Source organism: Argopecten irradians, chromosome 2 (genome assembly GCF_041381155.1).
Source record: "Argopecten irradians isolate NY chromosome 2, Ai_NY, whole genome shotgun sequence".
Lineage (NCBI taxonomy): Eukaryota > Metazoa > Mollusca > Bivalvia > Pectinida > Pectinidae > Argopecten > Argopecten irradians.
This window is the reverse complement of record NC_091135.1, coordinates 46,693,244-46,715,209: the sequence shown is the minus strand read 5'-3', so window position 1 is coordinate 46,715,209 and position 21,966 is coordinate 46,693,244. Positions and strand designations below refer to the sequence as shown.

Below are 21,966 nucleotides of genomic sequence, written 5' to 3'. Positions count from 1 at the left end.
GCAAAACATCAAAATAAATCTCATATATTATGTAGGAAATTTTGCTTATGTTTGGTGTTGTTACCTCATATTAGGCCATCGATACATATTTCTAATGTTATTAATGTTTTTAAGAAACTTTGAAATTTTGCTCTTGAAAGGTAGTGGGCCTTTAAAATGGGTTTGTCAAGTGGACAGGGATATCTAAACCCATGTATCTTGAATAAGTTGTCAACATTGTCATGCACAAGGTGGTCGACACCCATGTATTATAGACTCTATCAATCAAATACAGTTCCCAAGCAGATGAAGTACGTAAAGGTGCAGGTCAATGCCAAAAATCTATATTGAAACAGAACCACTCCAGTTCCCAGTATGAAGTTCATGTGACAAGCAGTAAATGAGATAAATAGTGCCTGTACATGTTCAGAATAACAGAACGGACCATGAATAAGAAAGGCAGGAATTAATCCCCTATACATGTATATTTCTAAAATATTTCCCACAGATTGGTGAGAGAAAATCTCAAGGTGGTAAGGGGAGATAATCAATCAATACTGGTAAGGGGAGATAATCTATCAATACTTTGATAGAGATCCATGCTGCACCTATTACAAGGCAATGTTATAGGTAAGTTGTGGTTAAAGTACAGTTTTAAAACATTGATCAGATAAATCGTGTTTTGAGTCTTTGTAATTTTAATGGTATAAACAGACATTCATACAAAACGTTTGACATACTACAACAAACAAATTATCAAATATAATTGGTAGTCTTCATTGTCTACTCATACTCTTTAACACTCAGTAAATTGTTCATTAGAATGTCGTTTTTGTATGCGCTGAGAAGATCTTCATCAAGTTTGTATTCTCCATTATTAAAAAGTGTATATACACCCAATTTAAACACACATGAAATGCATAGAACTTTTTTAGTTACAAACACCAGGAATGTTGCAATCGAGATTCTTCAATTTACACATTCAGAAAACAGACTTTTAAATGCTAAACATTTAGATTCATCTTAATGCAATATTTTCTTAATTTTACTGAATTCATTTAGTGAATTTATTTCGATTCATTTTAAGAAGATACATGACAAACTTTAGGCAAATTCTTACTGAGTTTAGAATTGTGTTAAGACAAATCATCGCTGAGTTACATTTTCATTAAATCTTTCAAATAACCTGAATATTAACTATCCAATAAACACCATGAAACACTAACATTTTTCAAAATTACAAATTTGTTATGGTGCATGTATTTTGAAATAAAATTCAAAATATCTCAGTAATATTTGTAAATCAACTTAATTTTAACAAGTTTCATTATCATTCTTCAGATCATGTATGAGAAATTCCCTCAAGATCATTCTTCTATCTACGGAAATTCTCTAAAGATCATTCTTCTATAGTAAGAAATTCTCCAAAGATCATTGTTCCAGCAAAGGAAATTCCTTCAAAATCATCCTTATATCTCAGGAAATTCCCTCAAGATCAATATTCTACCAAAAAAAACCCCCTCCTTTCAAATTACAATTCTTTTATCTAGCTAAAGGGAATCGAGTACTTACAATTGCTGCTTTTATTTCAAAAAGGCATCTATTTACATCTTAATAGTTGATATTTTTTTCAATATTGTCACTGTTAATAATTTAAAAAAAATTAATATATGGAATAAAATTGAATCAAATCAAATATTTACTGCAACCAATGATGAATATTCAATAACATACAACATGCTTTCAAACCAGTTTTAACAGGTATACAAATATACATTGTGTAGTTGGGGTAAAAAATTGCATTCTCTTTTTTAATATGACAAATTTGATGTAAAATGAATAATGAGAAACATAAAAGATTTAAAAAATGATCAAAGTACAAAACGGAATGATGAACATAGCCTGGAGGTATCTAAAAGCAGTTAAAATAAAACAATGTATGCATGTAAATACTTTGTACTTGTGTATGCAAATACAAATTGTTACAGGAATATATTTTTAAATGTATATTTTCTCTCTTCAAGTTACTTGTATCAATAGGAATTCATGTCTTTAGAATTGAACAAGTGAATATAAACAATATGTCCCATAAAACAATGAAAACTTCCAAACATGCAATGTTGTTTGTTTTATTTTGCTACAATTAACTATGAAATGAAAAGCTGGGTTTGGAGGTCGAGGGTCGCTGGTGTACAACTCCACATTTCATCTGTTTCAAACTTGTAATCTATATAATATTAATGTAAACATATGGTATACTGTCTCAATATATTTTAACCCCTCAGACAGCCCTTTCCAAACAAATATATAATTTTACAAGTTTTATATGGAGTATAAAACACAGATCATGTTTAAAAATCTTTTTAAAGTAACTTTTAACTTGATGACATTATCAATGGTCATTTAAATATCTAATTTAAAGTCCTCTAAGCTTAAATTACATATATAAATGGGAAACTTGTATCACGGGACTTTGGAAGGCCTACACAAACTGTACAATGTATGTAAATTATAGGCATGATTTGGGCTTTTAAAACTCATTTCCTGACATTTACTGCCTACCGTAAAGTAAAGCAATCAATTTTCATGGGAACAATATGTTTGCATTTGGTGGTTGGGGGTCCTTACTTTGGCTATAAACAAATTTAATCAAAGAAATTAGAAGTATTTTTTTTTTACTTTAAGTTGTATTTCTCCTGTGTACCGTATGTATGTACTTTTAGATTTTAGTACATGTAAATTAAAAGCAAACTAGCACCACAAATAGAATAAAAAAATACTATCCCTCCAGATCATTATTGAAATTAATATAAAAATGTTTTACATCCATTGAATTGCAATTTTCCTCTACATAACATTTATTGGACACTAATGTTTTACTCCTCTTGGAATTTTTTCAATCCCATGTAATATTTCAATGGTGACTTTCACTGTTCCTACTTTGTGTAAAAATGTTAAGAATATGATACACCTTTGTGTAACATTATACAAAACAAATTAAAGAGTGTGTTGAAAACAAGTGTTTTGCAGAAATCAACATATTTCAAACATATCAGACAAAAACATAAATATGGGTACCAGGCAATAGTTTTCAAGAAATATTTCACTCCCCTCAAATAATCTGTACAAAGATTTCAACCAATGGAAGATTTGTAAATACATGATGTGCATAATAATTAATACTACATAAACTGGAATCATAATGTTGCTATTTCTATTTAAAAAATACACATTATTTTACAAATTAGGTATAACTTGACACTAAAAATTCTTTATGTGTCACTTGGCAATAATAAAATTTAAAGCAAGTATTAAAACAACAAAACATACAACCATATAAGATGCAAAAAATTGTACACCTCCGTACCTGCAGAACTACACATACATATAAATGATTTGCACGATTGCCCTAAGCCAAACTGCTATGTTTGTGACTATTATTATGGGTAGCACTGTAATCTACAATTACGCCATTTAATAGGAATTTGTCAAAGTAATGTCAATACAATACTTAAAAATTCTGTAATTTTGATGTACCTTGTAAATCATGAAATTTTTTAAGTTACTTAAGATTTTTTTAAATCAATACCATACAACATTGTTATATATCAAATAAATTCAAAATATTAAAGTTCTTTTATTACGGGTTTTTCAATAATCTAAATTCAAAACATTAACATGTCTGTAAAACAAAATGCCAAATCAACTAGAATATTAGAATGACTGGTGAACAGATTTATTTTCAAATTAACAAGAAACACACAATATTACCATTGGGATTAAAAAAAGTTCATAAAACGGTCCCAATATTGTACCATATCCTATAAAATATCATAGGTGATATATATATATATATATATAATAGAATTGAAAAAGTTGTATAGAAATGTATGAAAATTTGATAAATGCCTAGAAGTCCATTGATGTTATCTCCGACAGAAACTGATCAGGATAAAACAAAGAAAGTTAGCGATGATGGACGTGGCAATGATCCCGGTGGATGGACTGTGGAAGGGTGCTTTGGCACTACAGGGGACTGCCAGCTGGCTGTTGGAGCGTATCACGTTGTACGGCTGTTGCTCTGGGGGACACGTTATACCGGATTTCTACAAAAAGAACAATTTAATAAAATGTGATCAAAGCAACAATGTTAATCAATATGATCTGTAGGATATAATGCAACTAGAAATGTATGTAAGAAATAAATGACCAAGCCTCCATGCATCAAAGCCGGACAGGACATGTTGGGACATAACAGGACATGATGGGACATAACAGAACAGGATGGAACATAACAGAACTGGATGGGACATAACAGGACATGATGGGACATAACAGGACATGATGGGACATAACAGAACAGGATGGGACATAACAGAACAGGATGGGACATAACAGAACAGGATGGGACATAACAGAACAGGATGGGACATAACAGAACAGGATGGGACATAACAGAACAGGATGGGACATAACAGAACTGGATGGGACATAACAGAACAGTATGGGACATAACAGACATGATGGGACATAACAGAACAGGATGGGACATAACAGGACATGATGGGACATAACAGGACATGATGGAACATAACAGAACAGTATGGGACATAACAGAACAGGATGGGACATAACAGAACAGGATAGGACATAACAGAACTAGATGGGACATAACCGAACTGGATGGGACATAACAGGACAGTATGGGACACAACAGGACATGATGGGACACAACAGAACAGGATGGGACATAACAGGACATGATGGAACATAACAGGACAGTATGGGACATAACAGAACAGGATGGGACATAACAGAACAGGATGGGACATAACAGAACAGGATGGGACATAACAGGACAGGATGGGACATAACAGGACATGATGGGACATAACAGAACAGGATGGGACATAACAGAACAGGATGGGACATAACAGGACAGGATGGGACATAACAGAACAGGATGGGACATAACAGGGCAGGATGGGACATAACAGGACAGGATGGGACATAACAGGACAGTATTGAAAACTTGGTAATTTTTACAATTACTGGCAGGCGACCAGTTCTCGACGAGTACCAATTCTCGCCATCGCATCTGTATGATTTCCACGCAAATATAGTCAATAAAGCCTTCTTCTGATAGCGACACTACCATGCTGATTTCCACAAAAAATAGTCTCAAAGTTCGTCTGTGACCATACAAGTACATATGCGATGGAAAAAATTGGTACTCTACGAGAACTGGTCACTTGCCAGTACACTTACAATTCTGACAATTCTAACACTTTCCTGTATATTGATGGGACAGATCACAGATCCATAATTTAACTAGACATAAATGCACCACATCTACATATCCAAACAGGACTGAATGAGATGAGACAGAAGACATACATAGGTAACCCTATTTGCCTCCCATTTTGTTGAAGGGGATAAGTAAGTTGACTACAAACTAACCCGACACATTTCTGTACACGAGGGACAGATGACTGAGCCGGTGTGTAGGTAATGGTTGGATGTGTAGGTAACCGATACTCTCTGGCCTTCCTTTACACAGCGATGGGACTGACCACCAATGTCCAGGACAAGGCCTTCTTGTGGACTGCAGTGATACTACAATAGAATGAAATTAGATATATTACCAGAGATGTTTGTTACACAGTTTGATAGTGATCCAATAAGGAAAAATATCTTAAAAAATGAATTTTTCAGTGTGGCAAAACTAAGTCATAAAATGATTTGAATGTGCTGTCATTGCCCATTTCAATAACATAATCCTTCGGATTTTTTTTTATTTCTCATTGCTTTTGATAGTGTAATTAGCATCCCCCCACACACATTTTGTTTCCTATCTCTATGTGCCATCTGCATAAATGTTTTCTGGTTCCTTACCTGGTAACATCCACTGCCCCAGTGAGGCAAACTAAGAAGACTTGAGCACTGCTGCAATTTCCAAAGTCTATCATGGTTGAAACACTTGCTGTAACTGCCATATGTCTCTCCAAAAAAGCTGATGGTTGGATCTGAGACAGCAAGGGGGACAGGTATAGAACCACACATATAGCAAGAACAAGTGGAATACCTAAATTAGTTGTATTATAAAACACATCTTTACTGTAATACATGTATGTAGTAAATAAAAGATAAAATCAAATTAAGAAGAATTTTTAATGCCACTTTCTGAGAAATAGCGGTAACAAACTTCAACTACCAAAATCCAAGATGACGGCTGGTCGGCCATCTTGTTGACCAATCGGTCCCAAAATATTTCATATGCACAACAAGGGCTCTTGAGGAAGCTACAGATGAATATTGAGAAAAATACATTCACTACTTTTTGATAAATAGCGGTAACAAACTTCAACTACCAAAATCCAAGATGGTTTACTAAGGTACATTACAACTTGAGTAACCGTTACCTGGATTATTTTCTACCAGTGAGCATCTCGAGTCTCTCACAGTTACCTCTCCACTGCGCCAAGCAAACTCCTGAAAAATAGGAATGATGAATGATAACTCATGAAAGAAAGTAACAACATATATACAGTCAGCAATGAATCATGTATAGAAGAACAGGGAAAATACACATTCCTGTCGAGTGCCCCGACCAGGAATCGAACCCGGGTCTCCGGCGTGGAAATCTACAGCATTACCGACTGAGCCAAAGAAGCATGCTCCGTCAGCTGAGTGACAGAGACCGTTTTTAACACTATTTACAAACCACACCGACCCGCTCCTTTTACAATGGTATAACTGCTGGATGAATCCTGCATTTATTTTATGAGTACCAAAAAGAGGTACAAGTAGTTGTTCTTAACCAGGTTCATTTTCAACAACCAAGTAGCTAAATCAGTAGAGAATCCTGCAAGTGTTTGTAAGAATTGAAACCCTGTTTGGCCATGCCATTTCCAACTTCTCTTACATATGTACATGTTATTTGACAGTCCTGACAAACTGCCACTGTTTATTTTGTTTGTTTTTGTTTTACTTCCTATTAACCACTAGGTTAGAAATTGACTGTATATCTGGAATTTTTCACCTGGTTCTGTGGCTTTCCTCCATCTCCTGAACCTGGTATGTCTTTAAATGTCATATGTGAGCCTCTACAGGTATCTTAAAAGATACCCACTAGATGTAGAAGCTAGACGAATATGGTGATAGGGTGGTGTAGTGGTTGATCCACTCACCTATCACCCAGCCAACCAGTGATTGATCCCCGGCACATAAGGTCTGGGGTTACCTGCTAAATCATGTATGGGGTTTCTCCAGGCACTAAAGTTTATATTTTAAAATGAATGCCAGTGACAAAGTGATCAATCACAAGTTTAGGCAATAGTCTGCGAGATAGATTCCCTATATCATTTAACTGTTACCTTAATGTATGGGCAATAGTCTGCCAGATAGAGGATAACTGAACTGTTACTTTTAAGTATGGGCAAGAGTCTGTCAGATTGAGAATAATTGAACTGCAACCTGTAAATATGGGCAATAGTCTGTAAGAAAGAGGATAACTAAACTGTTACCTGTAAGTTTGGGCAATAGTCTGCCAGATAGAGGATAATTGAACTATTACCTGCAAGTATGGGCAACAGTCTGTCAGATAGAGAATAACTGAACTGTTACCTATAAGTTTGAGCAATAGTCTGCCAGATAGAGGGAGATAACTGATCTGTTACCTGTAAGTATGGGCAATAGTCTATCAGAGAGAGGATAACTGAACTGTTACCTGTAAGTATGGGCAATAGTCTATCAGAGAGAGGATAACTGAACTGTTACCTGTAAGTATGGGCAATAGTCTATCAGAGAGAGGATAACTGAACTGTTACCTGTAAGTATGGGCAATAGTCTATCAGAGAGAAGATAACTGAACTGTTACCTGTAAGTATGGGCAATAGTCTATCAGAGAGAGGATAACTGAACTGTTACCTGTAAGTATGGGCAATAGTCTATCAGAGAGAAGATAACTGAACTGTTACCTGTAAGTATGGGCAATAGTCTATCAGAGAGAGGATAACTGAACTGTTACCTGTAAGTATGGGCAATAGGCTATCAGAGAGAGGATAACTGAACTGTTACCTGTAAGTATGGGCAATAGTCTATCAGAGAGAGGATAACTGAACTGTTACCTGTAAGTATGGGCAATAGGCTATCAGAGAGAAGATAACTGAACTGTTACCTGTAAGTATGGGCAATAGTCTATCAGAGAGAGGATAACTGAACTGTTACCTGTAAGTATGGGCAATAGGCTATCAGAGAGAGGATAACTGAACTGTTACCTGTAAGTATGGGCAATAGTCTATCAGAGAGAGGATAACTGAACTGTTACCTGTAAGTATGGGCAATAGTCTATCAGAGAGAAGATAACTGAACTGTTACCTGTAAGAAGTATGGGCAATAGTCTATCAGAGAGAAGATAACTGAACTGTTACCTGTAAGTATGGGCAATAGTCTATCAGAGAGAGGATAACTGAACTGTTACCTGTAAGTATGGGCAATAGTCTATCAGAGAGAGGATAACTGAACTGTTACCTGTAAGTATGGGCAATAGTCTATCAGAGAGAGGATAACTGAACTGTTACCTGTAAGTAATGGGCAATAGTCCTATCAGAGAGAGGATAACTGAACTGTTACCTGTAAGTAAGTATGGGCAATAGTCTATCAGAGAGAGGATAACTGAACTGTTACCTGTAAGTATGGGCAATAGTCTATCAGAGAGAGGATAACTGAACTGTTACCTGTAAGTATGGGCAATAGTCTATCAGAGAGAGGATAACTGAACTGTTACCTGTAAGTATGGGCAATAGTCTGCCAATGACACCGACCCTCCATAGAATCCCACTGCATTGTCTGGTATACCATGTAAAGTGTTGAAGTACTGTAAAACGAATGGTGGCCATCTTGAATCACAGGTCCATATTTTTTTTATAGTTTATATGAAAATGAGCAGTCAAATTATTCTTTGTTTCACTATATATATATCTTAATTCATGATATGGAACTACCGGTAAAGAATATGTTTTCAACCCAGCAGAGGTTGTGGCTGTCTTTTAATGTATGTAACATCTTTGGTTGAAACAGGATAGGCATAGATCACACCACATGCTCAGTTACTCATGGTATAAAAGATTCAGTGATAGACAGTACCTGGTATTGTTGTGGTAGGCTACTGTTGTACTCCACCAGATTACAGAAGGCAACTGAGTCTCGATTCCTGGTACAGTCTGTCTTCAGTACTCCTCGCCGCACCTCATCACAGAATGGGTGGATATCACCGCGCCTGTCATGGAATCAATGAAATATCAAGCTTACCAGGTAAATTCTAGAGTATTACATTCTACATATCATACTTTGACTTTCAATCTACTGTGGTCAAAAATTTCATTTGTACATAATTTCGTTGATGGTTAGTTTTGATAATAGCATGCAACAAAAGGACTACATCTGTAATGTAATACAGTGGAACTTCCCTAAACCGATCATGGTCGGTGAATATAATTTCGGCCGATTTGGAGAGGGTTCGGTTTGAAGAAGTGAACCGAATATCGATCATTACGATCCGGATTTAATCGATCAGAAGTTGTTTTCTTCACTACTGTATAGTGTACTGCTTGTATTCCTAGTGTTCGTTATAACCGACCAATATTAATTGTTAATATGAATGTTATCACAAAAGAGAGAATCATATATCCTTAAAAGTAATTGATTACAACAATCTTGACTTTGTTACTGTTTATAAACGTAGTTAGTTGCATGAATGTTCTTGGGGATGTCGTCTTCACTAACCTACATACGGCCGTTCGCTTCCAGTTACTTAAAGAATCAAATTAAATATGGTCTAATTACACGATGATCAGTCAATACCGGTCATTATATGACATGGTCATTTTCTAAAACAATACATGGCTTTGGCTTCTTCATACAGATATTTTACGTTATCCTACAACTACATATGTAAATAAATAACTTGTGTGAGACTCTCAAGATTTAATATGAAACTTTCTCTTTTTTACTAGATCTGCTTGTTTTCCTACAGTAAACAAACCGCGTGCACATGGTATATGTTCGTTAAATATCTAAACAATAGACATGATAAAATAATTACACCACAATCTCCAGTATAATTACCGTATACATATACCTATGGCATTCAAACTTGTATACATGCCCAGGACATGGCATGCGACAACTATGGATACAGGTACCCGTATATTTCACGGTCGGTGGATGAGACCTCAATGCAAGCTATCGGTGTCACTCAGGTAAGGCCGGCTTTCAGAAGTGTATTTTAGTTACATTTGACTATTCCGATCTCAAAATCAGTCCAGTATTCAGGATTGGGAGGGATTGGTTTTGGGAAGTTTTATTTACTATTAATAAAGAGGAATTCATTCGTACATGATATCCATGTTCAGTTTCTAGAGGTGATCAGTTTTGAGAAGGTTACACTGTATATGAAAGATGAAAACACATGTCTGTTTGGTTCAATTTAATCTGCTAAAAGCCTTGGTTCAACTTTGTTATTGTAATATGATATTACAGAATATATCATCATCAACAATACAAGACACTATATTTCGTGACCTTAAGTGGTGTTTGATGCATTATATTCAAGGTTACATACAGAATGACCAAGAAAACAACATATTTTTCATTTTATACAGGATCTTGCACATAAATTAAAATACTGATGTGTAATATGTTATACATAAAGAAGGCTGGTAGCCTTAAAACTCATCAGTGATACACTTCTGCACGCCTGTAACACGAAATACACACTTGGCTCTGTTGAGTTCAATCCAATCCAGACAACTTCTCTTGACAAAGTCACACCCAAGATTTTTCCCCCATTCTAGTTCCTCTGCATTGTCATAGTCCACACTGTACCAACTGTAAAAATAAGATGAGATATTAAGTGACATTGTCAACTGACAAAACAAATGACAGATCAGAGCTGAAAGGAGTAAATAGCTAACCGTATGATGATGAAGAACTAAAAGTGTCATGCATTTTAAAAATTTTCAAATATCCCCAGTTATAACTTTGTTGTAAAATACCAGAATTAAAGAACAAAGTTTAACAGTAACAAATCTGTGATAATTGTTTTTATGTATTTATGTTGACATAGAATATTATTGTAATTACAGACCCTGTGTCCTCCATCAAAGCCAAGGTCACACGGGAGATCACCGGGTTCTGTGTGTAAGTTCCTGTCATAGCCTCATTCTGAAATCAAACATTTAGCAAATCTAAAACAGGGTCAAGAAACTGGTTAAACCTGATCTACAGCTAGCATACTTGATTTCTATAATTCAACTTCAAATATTTCATTTTTGAGATACAAACTTTCATTGGGAATCCAATATTAGATGTACCAGACTGTTACGATTTTTATATATTTTTTTTCTGATGAAATCAGAACAACAAATCAATTTGTTTCTAAAGAGTTCTAAAGAAATGTCTGTGAGACATAAATGTCCCCATACCGAGAAGTGACACTATAATTTACCCACAAGGGAACATAAACAGGACAAAACTAGGGTCCATAACTTGTATGTCTGGATCCAGAATGGACTGTGAATCTCTGATGCAAGAAGAAAATGCATAATAAATCCTTTACTATGCATTATAGGGTATAATATGCAAATTCTCAAAATTAACCCAATTGAACTTTAAATCATATAAATGAGCTTATTAATAACATGAAAAGTTTTGTACTGACCTCAAAGATGCGTTTTTCCCAGTGAGTAAGAGCTGTGCCCACAATGCCTTGGTCCTCTAACTCTGCCCCCTCCAGGGTAGAACAGTTAAAGTGACGCCGTACCTCCTCCTAATCAACATCATTAATCGTGAATAAATTATGAGCATTCAGAACCCCTGACATATCTGTAAAGAAATCCTAAACATATCTCATTAAGAAAGCCTAAAATGAATACTGAATGTTGGAAACATATCTTAAACAAAACATTAATCCAAATAATGTCTAAGTCTCAAATTTCTTGTCAGGCACTATATTTATATTTGTACATGTATCAGTATTAAAACATCATTTAATTGAAATACCACTGCATATCATGTTATTTTTTGTGTAAGATATAAACTCCATGTCCATACCACCACGCGTGGAGTAACTATCATGTTGACAGACTTTGACGTGTAACCACTGCGATTTTTCCAGTTCTGTCGTTGGAATGTTTTCACTACCTTATCGCTCCATTGGTACAGACTCAGTCTGAAATAATGCAATACATGAATATTTTTCATGTGAAATTCATATCAATTTCATGTTGGATGTTTGTATTTTCCATCAAAATTCTTATGATTTTTTTCTTCTTTTGAAATTCACATCAATTGCTTCATTTTACATGAAAAGTTACTCTCATGTCTTGCTAATTCTTCCTTTTATGAAATTTCATCAGAAGACACAATGTTAATAGCTACAGTCTTCTGACAAGATGCTAGACAGAGATGAAGGTCTATAATGTTAGTTACTGGAGATTTGCTTACACATTTACATATTCATTCTCAATACTCCAGTGGTTACTATCACTGACTTGATATCCACCCCTTGACTATGTCATAGCAAAACTGAAGGCTCTGTGTGTGACAACCAATGAGACAAGTACATGTAGTTTGGCCCTTTGATCAAAAGAACTGATTAGTGGTATACTGAAAGGCTTTGAAGTTTGGCGTTGCTCTCCGAAAATCTTCAAAGGAAGTCTTTGTAGGCCTGTGATTCGTCAGATTTTTCTCCTGAAATGCCTTCAATTTTTATGACATAGTCCAGGGGTGTATATAACGCCAAAGACAGTGATAATTACCCCTGGAGTATCGATAATCTAATATATTACGTGACAAAGGCTGAACTTACAGAAGAAAGCAATGTTACAAAGATGAAATGATAGATACAGAACATAACTTACTGTGGGTTATACCATGGTTTTCCTGATATAGAGTTTCGGGAGGTCAGAGGAATCCCATTTCTATCATAGTAAAAGGCATACAGACCAGCTGTAAAACCCTGAAAACACACACATCATAGAAATTCAGGCTTAAATAAGCTTCGAATGCAACGTCACACTGATTATATGTATATACATGTAGATACTTTGTAGGTACTGTATATTATAGCCAGTTATTTTCGGGCAGATGATATTTTTCACAAATTCACTATTGCTATGATCACAAAAATTTATCTGCAAAATAATGTGAAATGTTTGCATTATTGAATCATTTATACTTTAAAGCCAGACTGCAAAAGTGTTTTCGGTTTTTGATTAAAATCCAACAAATGTTGACATATATATGGTATCATGTAAGCATTGACTATACATTGAAATTGTGTCTTAAGTGCTTGCCAAAAATACATTAAAAGCTACCTTGGGTGTAACTGATAATGAATGATTGGTTGTACAACATTGATTTGTATCTAATATTAACTGAATATCAATCAAAAGTCACCAATATCATTTACAGTCTTAAATGGTTACTCCAGAGAAAAAAATCTCCATTGAAGGTCATCTATGAAGACAATCCCTGTCTATTAAATCGACTGTTGTAATGACATACTTACCAATGCATGTAGTATTTCATGTTTAAGTGTAGAGAGGAGTTGGAGGTGGTCTTGTTTCTCTATGGAAATAGACTCTGGACATATACTGAAGTAGCCAGCTACTGGTCTGAAATTTTAACAAATACATCTGTTTTAAACATAAAGTTTAAGTGACTGAACATATGACATTAAAACAGTGATCAATAATTCCAAAATCTTTGTTTAGGACCTGGTTGCACCTCTGAATAATTTAAATAAGTCATCAATAATTCCAAAATCTTTGTTTAGGATCTGGTTGCACCTTTGAATAAGTTAAATAATTTCAGAGATAAAAATCACAAGAAGAATCACTATTAAGACAAGATGTCAATTTTGAGATACCACAATGACTTGTGTAAAGTACAGTCTACTGTTGATAAGTCTGACATTCCGGTGATTATGAATCATAGCTTGACAGACATTCGAAACAACACAATCACCGGAAGTTAGGTCTGACAAACAATATTAATACTTTACCTACATCATTTTGGTATCTCAAAACTTCCATGTTAATTTCCTTTGGTGTGCAGGGTGATAAATATATAATTATATATATATATATAGCAAGTCACCAAAAAGTCAGTACCTATCAAGTGCAGCCTCCTGCTGACAGTGTGCTGCGTAAGCAATGGTGCGTGCCTTACGACATCGCGGTGTGGAGAGAGCAGCCACATAGAGGATAAAGTCAGTGTTGTTGACACCAGGACCTGCATCTGATGTACTCCTCCAGATGTTGTGTTGACTGTCCCATAGGTAACACCTCTGTAAATAGTCAACCATATTCCACAGTGTTCAGTACGACAGGTAGATGTTTAATAATTATAACTCAACTGAGTGTCTATCATTTCTTTCCTTTAAACATTTCTACATCTTAGGCAATCATGAAACAATATCAAACTATTCATTACTTGAAAAATAGACTCTAAACTTGATCTATTTTTTATTGATTGCTAAATAAGCTATGCAACTTACAAAAATAATTTGTTATGGCCTAGTTATAAGTGTGCGAGAGGTCTACAGTGAAAGGGATCTTTAGTGCAGAGGAAAACCCATGTGATCATACTAATACTCAGTTTAAGTAAAATTCTTATGTACCCATAACAATTTTTATAACTAATAATTATTTATCTAAAGTCTTAAAATTACCCACCCCCACCTTGCCATTCCAAACAGCAGAAACTTGATCCTGTTTCTGTATAATATAATGATATCCCCAGACTTGTGTAAGATACTCACCTCGAGGTGTTCCAGAGGTATAAAGATGTCTCCACACTTTGTGAGGGCAGCACATCCATTCACACAGTAACGCCCCCTGTCTACATCTCTGTATCTCACCTCGTCTGACTGACACTGCCTGTTAAAATAAACTATATAGTAATCAAATCTGTTACATACATAACTATAGAGATCTTAGTAAACTATATATACAAAACAACTAGACATATTCTGTAATATATCCTGGTTACATTCTATACCACGTATGTTTGACCAACTAATTGTCATTTGATTTTATGAAGTGCAATAAAGTTCTGATATACTTTATAATAATGTATATAAATGTGCAGGTATATTATAAACTATATTCAACTAAATCAGCGCTCCATCCCTTTCCCTAATTGAGGCGTCAATTTCGAATTGACTAACCTTAAATTAATTGCAGACTGATGAAACCATTAGGTTTCCATATTTGATTTATTTTGCAATGATTTTATACAAGTCTAGTCCAAAGGTTCTATTGAGTATTCCCTTATTTTTTTTTTTTTTTTTAAGTGCCCTAGGTGTTTTTTTTGTTGGATCAGCAGACTGATGAAACCATTAGGTTTCCATATTTGATTTATTTTGCAATGAACACACAGTATATATCAAGCCTATATTATTTGGGATCAAGGAAGTAATATTTTTCTAATTATGACACTTTATATGTCAATAAACAGTCATCATTTAAAGTATCATCTACTTTACTAGTAATTAGTACTAGAATCAGCAAGATTTTGGAAATAATTATCTAATTGTCATGAATATCAATATGTTTGCTGCAACAATAATATGGGACAAAGAAGTAATTCCAACCGTGTGGACAAAAAAATTGTAAAATTTTCGAGGCGATCTGCCCCTTTATCAAAACACACAAAACGAACACGATTACACAATATGATATGAACAGTAATACGAGACAATGAAAGTAGACAATACATTTACATATTAGCACTTGCTAAATAGGCTATTTATATTAAGTTTTTATGGAAGTCATGTATGGGAGGAAGCTCTTAGTGCAAACAGCAAATTTATTTTTTGTTGTTGAGAATTTGTCAAAATAGATTTAATCATCCTCAAATCATATTATTGAAATAGTTTTCACATCACAATAAAATTAGAATGCTGTATATTTACCTGTTAAGTCTGATGGGGCCAACTGTACGTCGTACAGACAGAGTTCTTTCCCAGTAATCAACAGCTTCTCTTACCAATGTCTACAATAAAATGTACTTTTTAATTGTGAGTGTGCGAAGTCAAGACTGTGTTAATAAGTCAAAATATCCTCATGATCATAAATACTAGAATTTAAGTGTGCTTATTTAATTAGTACACATACAGTATGAAAATAACTATATATTCCTTGGATCTGTAACAAACTTAATATATTTAAAACTAGTAACATATTGAAAACTGAAATCTACTTGGTAATTATGATATATTAAAGTGATAATTACCTCTATGAGTGAGCGATGGGAGGCTGGTAGGAAGCTAATGCTGTTGTCATAGTGAAGGTGGATCCTTAGGGGCTGATCAGGGCTACGTTTACGGACAACATGGTGTGGTTCTGGGTCCAGATTTACATCCAGGACAACCTAAATCATATACATGCATTTACTTAATCAGTGCTACTCTTCAAAATCATTCTAAAATATTATTAATTGTTGATACAATAATAACATGTATTATATCACTGCAGCCTTACCTATACTATATAACTTAACCTGACCAAGCATAGTTGGCGTTCATCAATTCATATCAGCTATGAATGCCAACTGAAAGATTTTCAATGCATTAATGATTTTTTTTGGCAAGAAAATCCATCAATGAAGATATACATATAGAGGAAATGGATATACCTGGTAATCAAATAATATGTAGAACCTTTTCACATATATACAACCCCCCCCCCCCCCCCCTGTATACTGGAGAATATAAAATTAACCCTAAATGGTTTTGCTCTAATTTCTCTGACAACTTCAATGTCATTCTTTGCTCCTAACCCTGGTCCACCCAATGACAACAGTACCCTTTAATCTAAATGTTAATGTTGCCATATGCTAACACTTACCACTGTACAATGTTGTTAGTCTAAATTCTGGCTTCTGATATCTGAATTTTGGCATAATCAAAGTGCTATTTTTAACTTTTTTATATTCCTCCTTTGTATTTTGCATGTCTTATAATACTCAAAACAAGTAATGTCAACGTACTTTACCAATTACCACCCAATTCAGAATATAGACTTCATATATATATTGTGTCAGAATAAAATTGGGCTGATTTGGCTGAGTGGTTAAGGTGTCTGGAAACCAATGGTTTTCCAAACCATTTTGCAGTTTGCAGGTAACAACCATGTCAGATATTTTTCTCCTGCTTTTCCCCACCTCAAGAATCTGACATGTCCTTAAATGACCCTGGCTGTTAAATAAAGATGTATAATACCACCTGTTTGTGATGGTTTCGTGGAGTACAGCACTCAAACTTCTCCACTTACAAGGCTTATTATAATATATTCTCTACATAATGGGCTGATACGATTTGATTGTATAAAGAGTCTGCCATGTCAGGACACGAACAGTAGGTCAGTGATAAGTTATAGGTACAAGTGTTCAGAAGGTCCGACTCTTCATCATCTCAAGCTCTAATTGGATAAGTACTTGTTACATGATTCGCATTAAACCACCCAGCTATTGTGAGATCATGATTATAAATATATATTATATATTATATATTAATATATACATATATGCCATATCCTTTTGCAGTGCATATCGCATTTACAGTACCAATCTTACAATTTAAATTTGGGGCTGTAGTGACCAAATTCCAACATATTATCACTATATATATAGCCCTCCCACTGTTATGCAAGATCAAGACCCAGCTGCTAGCTATAGGTACTGATTGTAGGTCAGTATTTTTTCTCCAGGTACTCCAGCTTTCCTTTCCCTCCTAATTATATGAACAGTGTATACCCTCAAACGATCATATGACTATAGTGCTAGCTGTAATCTTTTTAAAACCATTTTTGATAAATGATATATGTGCTAAATGTAATTACAAGTGTACTTTCATTGCACTAAATCTAAGGAAGTTTCTAAAGAACTTTAATTTGGAAGGCATATGGATGCATGTACATATATAATGCTTAAATCTAATTCTGTTATATAAAAATATTATGTGGTTACACAATATTTTTCTCCATGAAGAAAAACAGAATTGGAAACCTGATTGATATAATCATCTGCAAATAAAAAATAGGAATCAACTATATGTAATTATTGATTATCAGATATATATTTAACAGATAGATACAAAGCAAATACATGATGTAATATATATATATACATAATGGACAATGCAATTCAGATGATATATATTGATATTAATGGATTCAGTTCTGCTATTTACCAGGTATGAAACTGACGGGGAAATGTCATATAATATCTAAAATTACTAATGCCGATATATATGTATCTATCATAATTAACTCTGGTGATATTATTGAAACACCAAATCCTGCCTGTTTTACATAACATTTACTATTACCATTATATTGCTCATGATGTTGATCCTCTAGGTCTCTACCCCAATCCCCAAATGTATAATACAACTCTGCTCCAAATTCTATTTAGAAAGAAAAATCAATAACAATTGACTTATCTAAATTCTATAAGTGAAGAACTCTGCTACAGTGTACAAAGCTTTTATATAACAGACATTTTTATGTCTATGTGAGCAATACATACTGCATGAGACTAGTATGTAGTCTTTCTGCAATAAGATGGAATTGTGCTATTGATAGAAATTTACTTTTGAGTAAAGGAAATTGAATGATACATGTATATATTTTTTGTAAATAAATTGGTAAAATAAACCAGTCATAAACAGAGTAGCACCAGTACTTATGATTCTTGTGTATACAAATGTAGTGCGCGTGGTTATCACTAAAATTAATAAAGGAGATTGTGATAAGCAAATTAAATTATACCATGGCCTCATTTACAAGGTACGTCACACCATGGCCACAAGGTCTTGACTATCAGCAGCAATGTTGCATTATATAAGAATCAATAAAAGAAATATATAAATTATGCACAGGCACTTGAAGCAATAAGATAAAACAAGAGGCCCAGAGGGCCTGTATCGCTCACCTGTTTTTTTGTTAGTAATTATCACAAGACTCTGACAATTAGAAAAATAAGCAAAATTGACTACCAAAGTTTAATTTTGAATCACAACCATACAATGATGCTATTGATACCATACAAATATGCTATCCAATACATAGGTTCAGAGACAAAGTAATTTATATGAAAGTAGTAGCCTAATTGACCTTCTTGACCTCGCATCTATTGCCGTCTAAGGCCCAGGGGGTCAGCCCTATCATTTGTACAATTTCAAATCCCAACCCTATAAGGATGCCATTGCATTATAAGTGCTCTTCCATTCTTAGTTGCAGAGAAGAAGTCATTTATATGGAAATAGCCAAATGGACCCCTTATGACCCCGCCCCTCAGGCCCCCGGGGGGTCAGCCCTATCATTTGCACAATTTTGAATCCCCACACTATAAGGATGCTACCATTGCATTATGGGTGCTATACCATGCTTAGTTTCAGAGAAGAAGTCGTTTATATGGAAATAGCCAAATTGGCCCCTTTTGACCCCGCCCCTCAGGCCCCCGGGAGGTCAGCCCCATCATTTGTACAATTTTGAATCCCCACCCTATAAGGATGCTACCATTGCATTATGGGTGCTATCCCATGCTTGGTTTCAGAGAAGAAGTCGTTTATATGGAAATAGCCAAATTGACCCCTTTTGACCCCGCCCCTCAGGCCCCCCGGGGGTCAGCCCCATCATTTGTACAATTTTGAATCCCCACCCTATAACGATACTACCATTGCATTATGAGTGCTATCTCTTGCTTAGTTTCAGAGAAGAAGTCGTTTTTATGCAAATAGCCAAATTGACCCCATTTTACCCCGCCCCTCGGGCCTCCAGGGGGTCAGCCTCATCATTTGTACAATTTTGAATCCCCACCCTATAAGGATGCTACCATTGAATTATGGGTGCTATCCAATGCTTGGTTTCAGAGAAGAAGTCATTTATATGGAAATAGCCAAATTGACCCCTTTTGGCCCCGCCCCTCAGGCCCCCGGGGGATCAGCCCCATCATTTGTACAATTTTCAGTTAGTAGCCCATAAGGATGCTACCAGTCAAATTTTGTTTAAATCCAACCAGCGGTTATGGAGAAGAAGTCGATTGTTGACAGACGCCAGACGCCGGACGCTGCGGTATCCCATAAGCTCACCTTGGTCCTTCGGACCAGGTGAGCTAATTATTAACATTGTTCCTGTCAATACTAATAACAAACATGAGTTAAGTCGGTCGGAGTACCAGTATGACTTTTTTTTCATTCATGGTCTGTATTACAATTTGCATATTTATAATTATATATGTGTTATGGGAAGTTTAGACCGTGTGAAGTCCCCATGATAATGTAACATCCTTTTTCATTACCTGAAGAGCTCATGGATTGGCGAAAGCACTAGTGCTTGCAAGAAATTTCACATTTTAAATTTTATCTTGACCAAGCTTAAAGCTGCACATGCATGCCATCCAATTTCCAGATAAAGAATTGTGACCTATTCATCAGAAAACATCATAATTTTTAATAAGCCATATTGTAATAAATGATTTTGGTTTCATACCTCTTCTCGAGATGCTGGCTGATGATCACAACTGAATGTTGGCTTCGGAATAGTTGGGACAAGTTCTTCAAATGATGACTGTACCACTAAGGATACAATCAAATAAAATTTCAGCATGACTTTTTGTGTTGTTGGTACTGTTGTCATAATAGAAGCACTGTTGTTATCATGTTCCACATCACAAAATAAGTTGGCTTCTTGTTAAATGATCCATTCATGATTATGTGATGCAGTCTTCCATCTCCTGCATGTTTACGAGAAGTAAATACATGTACCACAATAAGGAAACAAGGTCAGTTCACACCCACACAAACTTGGCACATATTTTACATGATACTGTACCTGTTTGGTACTCTGTACATATGTTCACTTCATAGCATGAATGCAGCTAATATTAGCTATCACAAGTACAATGTACTTAGATATTTACTTGTATGGTACTTAAAACAGTGATCACAGATAACTTTCACAAGGATAACTATTTTTCCTTGTTAGCTGCTGGCATAATCATGTCACCGTCAAAGTTGCTTTTAGATGTCTGGTGATAACTCACAGTAGATGAATCACCCTTTAGATGCCGAACCATCGGCCACATACATGTATAAGGCCTACATCCACAAGTGAATGTTGGGTCATGATCATCCCTGAATGTATAAAAATAGCAAGTCTAGGATAATGCTACATAAATAAGATACGCCTTTTCAAATGAACCTTTTATACACCAAGTGATACAGTATGATACAGTATAATACTAAGAATAAAACATTAAAGGATGTTCTTAGAATAATTCTAAATAATTCCCAAAAAATTAATGCTTATAAATTAAACTAGCACTGTAAATTATAGTTGATCTCGTTTATTATATTATATGTTATTTTTACATTATATCGACTTTTAAAATAAAATTCATAATGAGCAGAACTTTTTGCATACAGTTGTACAGATTGACCTAACATTAGGACTGATTATATTATGTGATAAAATTACATAATCAGAATTGTGCTATTTTTACTTTGTATGAAGTTTTATACGAAAAAAGATTCATCCAACAAAAAATCAAACTGGAACACATTGATTATGATATTTTGGAAATAGCGCTGAAAGATACAAACATAGTTCACTTCACCACAAACGGGCAACTTCTGTCAAAATCCATCATCTTCTTCTCTCTCCTTCTCAAATCCCCCACTGAACCTCATTTCAGCTTTCGTACGATTTTTGACAGGAGAGTTCTACTGTAATATTCCTAAGAAATTTGATTTTTAAATCAATATCCATTAAATTGGAAAGCTAAATGTTTTTGCGTTTAAAATTTATTTTGTATAATAATAACATTTTATTTTGTAATAATTACTTTACAACTAATTTTATTTTGATAAAATTATAATGAACCCGGAATATTGAACAGTTCGTCCTAGTTGTATTT

The 21,966-nt window shown here is 34.7% G+C and overlaps 1 protein-coding gene across 2 annotated transcripts; it reads right to left on the bottom strand.

Annotated features, from left to right (window-relative positions):
- Positions 1 to 659: 659 nt before the first annotated feature.
- Positions 660 to 21,747, bottom strand: LOC138315704 (leishmanolysin-like peptidase). Of its 2 annotated transcripts, none has more exons than XM_069256924.1 (18): positions 21,653 to 21,747; positions 20,541 to 21,184; positions 16,282 to 16,419; positions 15,962 to 16,041; positions 14,807 to 14,924; positions 14,157 to 14,332; positions 13,553 to 13,658; positions 12,903 to 13,000; positions 12,094 to 12,211; positions 11,702 to 11,809; positions 11,129 to 11,205; positions 10,759 to 10,869; positions 9,127 to 9,259; positions 8,768 to 8,857; positions 6,402 to 6,471; positions 5,875 to 6,005; positions 5,440 to 5,595; positions 660 to 4,085 (listed from the first exon to the last, which is right to left on the bottom strand). In XM_069256924.1, the coding sequence occupies exons 2-18, from the start codon at positions 20,685 to 20,687 to the stop codon at positions 3,906 to 3,908; spliced, it is 2,037 nt and encodes a 678-aa protein (XP_069113025.1). In that variant the 5' UTR covers positions 20,688 to 21,184; positions 21,653 to 21,747; the 3' UTR covers positions 660 to 3,905. The 2 variants fall into 2 exon arrangements, with proteins under 2 accessions (XP_069113025.1, XP_069113026.1); XM_069256925.1 differs by having other exon boundaries at positions 20,541 to 20,784; positions 21,653 to 21,716.
- Between the last annotated feature and the right edge of the window lie 219 nt (positions 21,748 to 21,966).

Excerpts from the sequence above, each read along its gene's own strand:
- LOC138315704 (XM_069256924.1), bottom strand. The coding sequence starts at position 20,687 with ATGACAACAGTACCAACAACACAAAAAGTCATGCTGAAATTTTATTTG. Across the intron at positions 10,870-11,128 it reads GCTTTGATGGAGGACACAGG|TTGGTACAGTGTGGACTATG; the intron begins GTCTGTAATTAC and ends TTATTTTTACAG. Across the intron at positions 5,596-5,874 it reads GGGGCAGTGGATGTTACCAG|TATCACTGCAGTCCACAAGA; the intron begins GTAAGGAACCAG and ends ATTCTATTGTAG.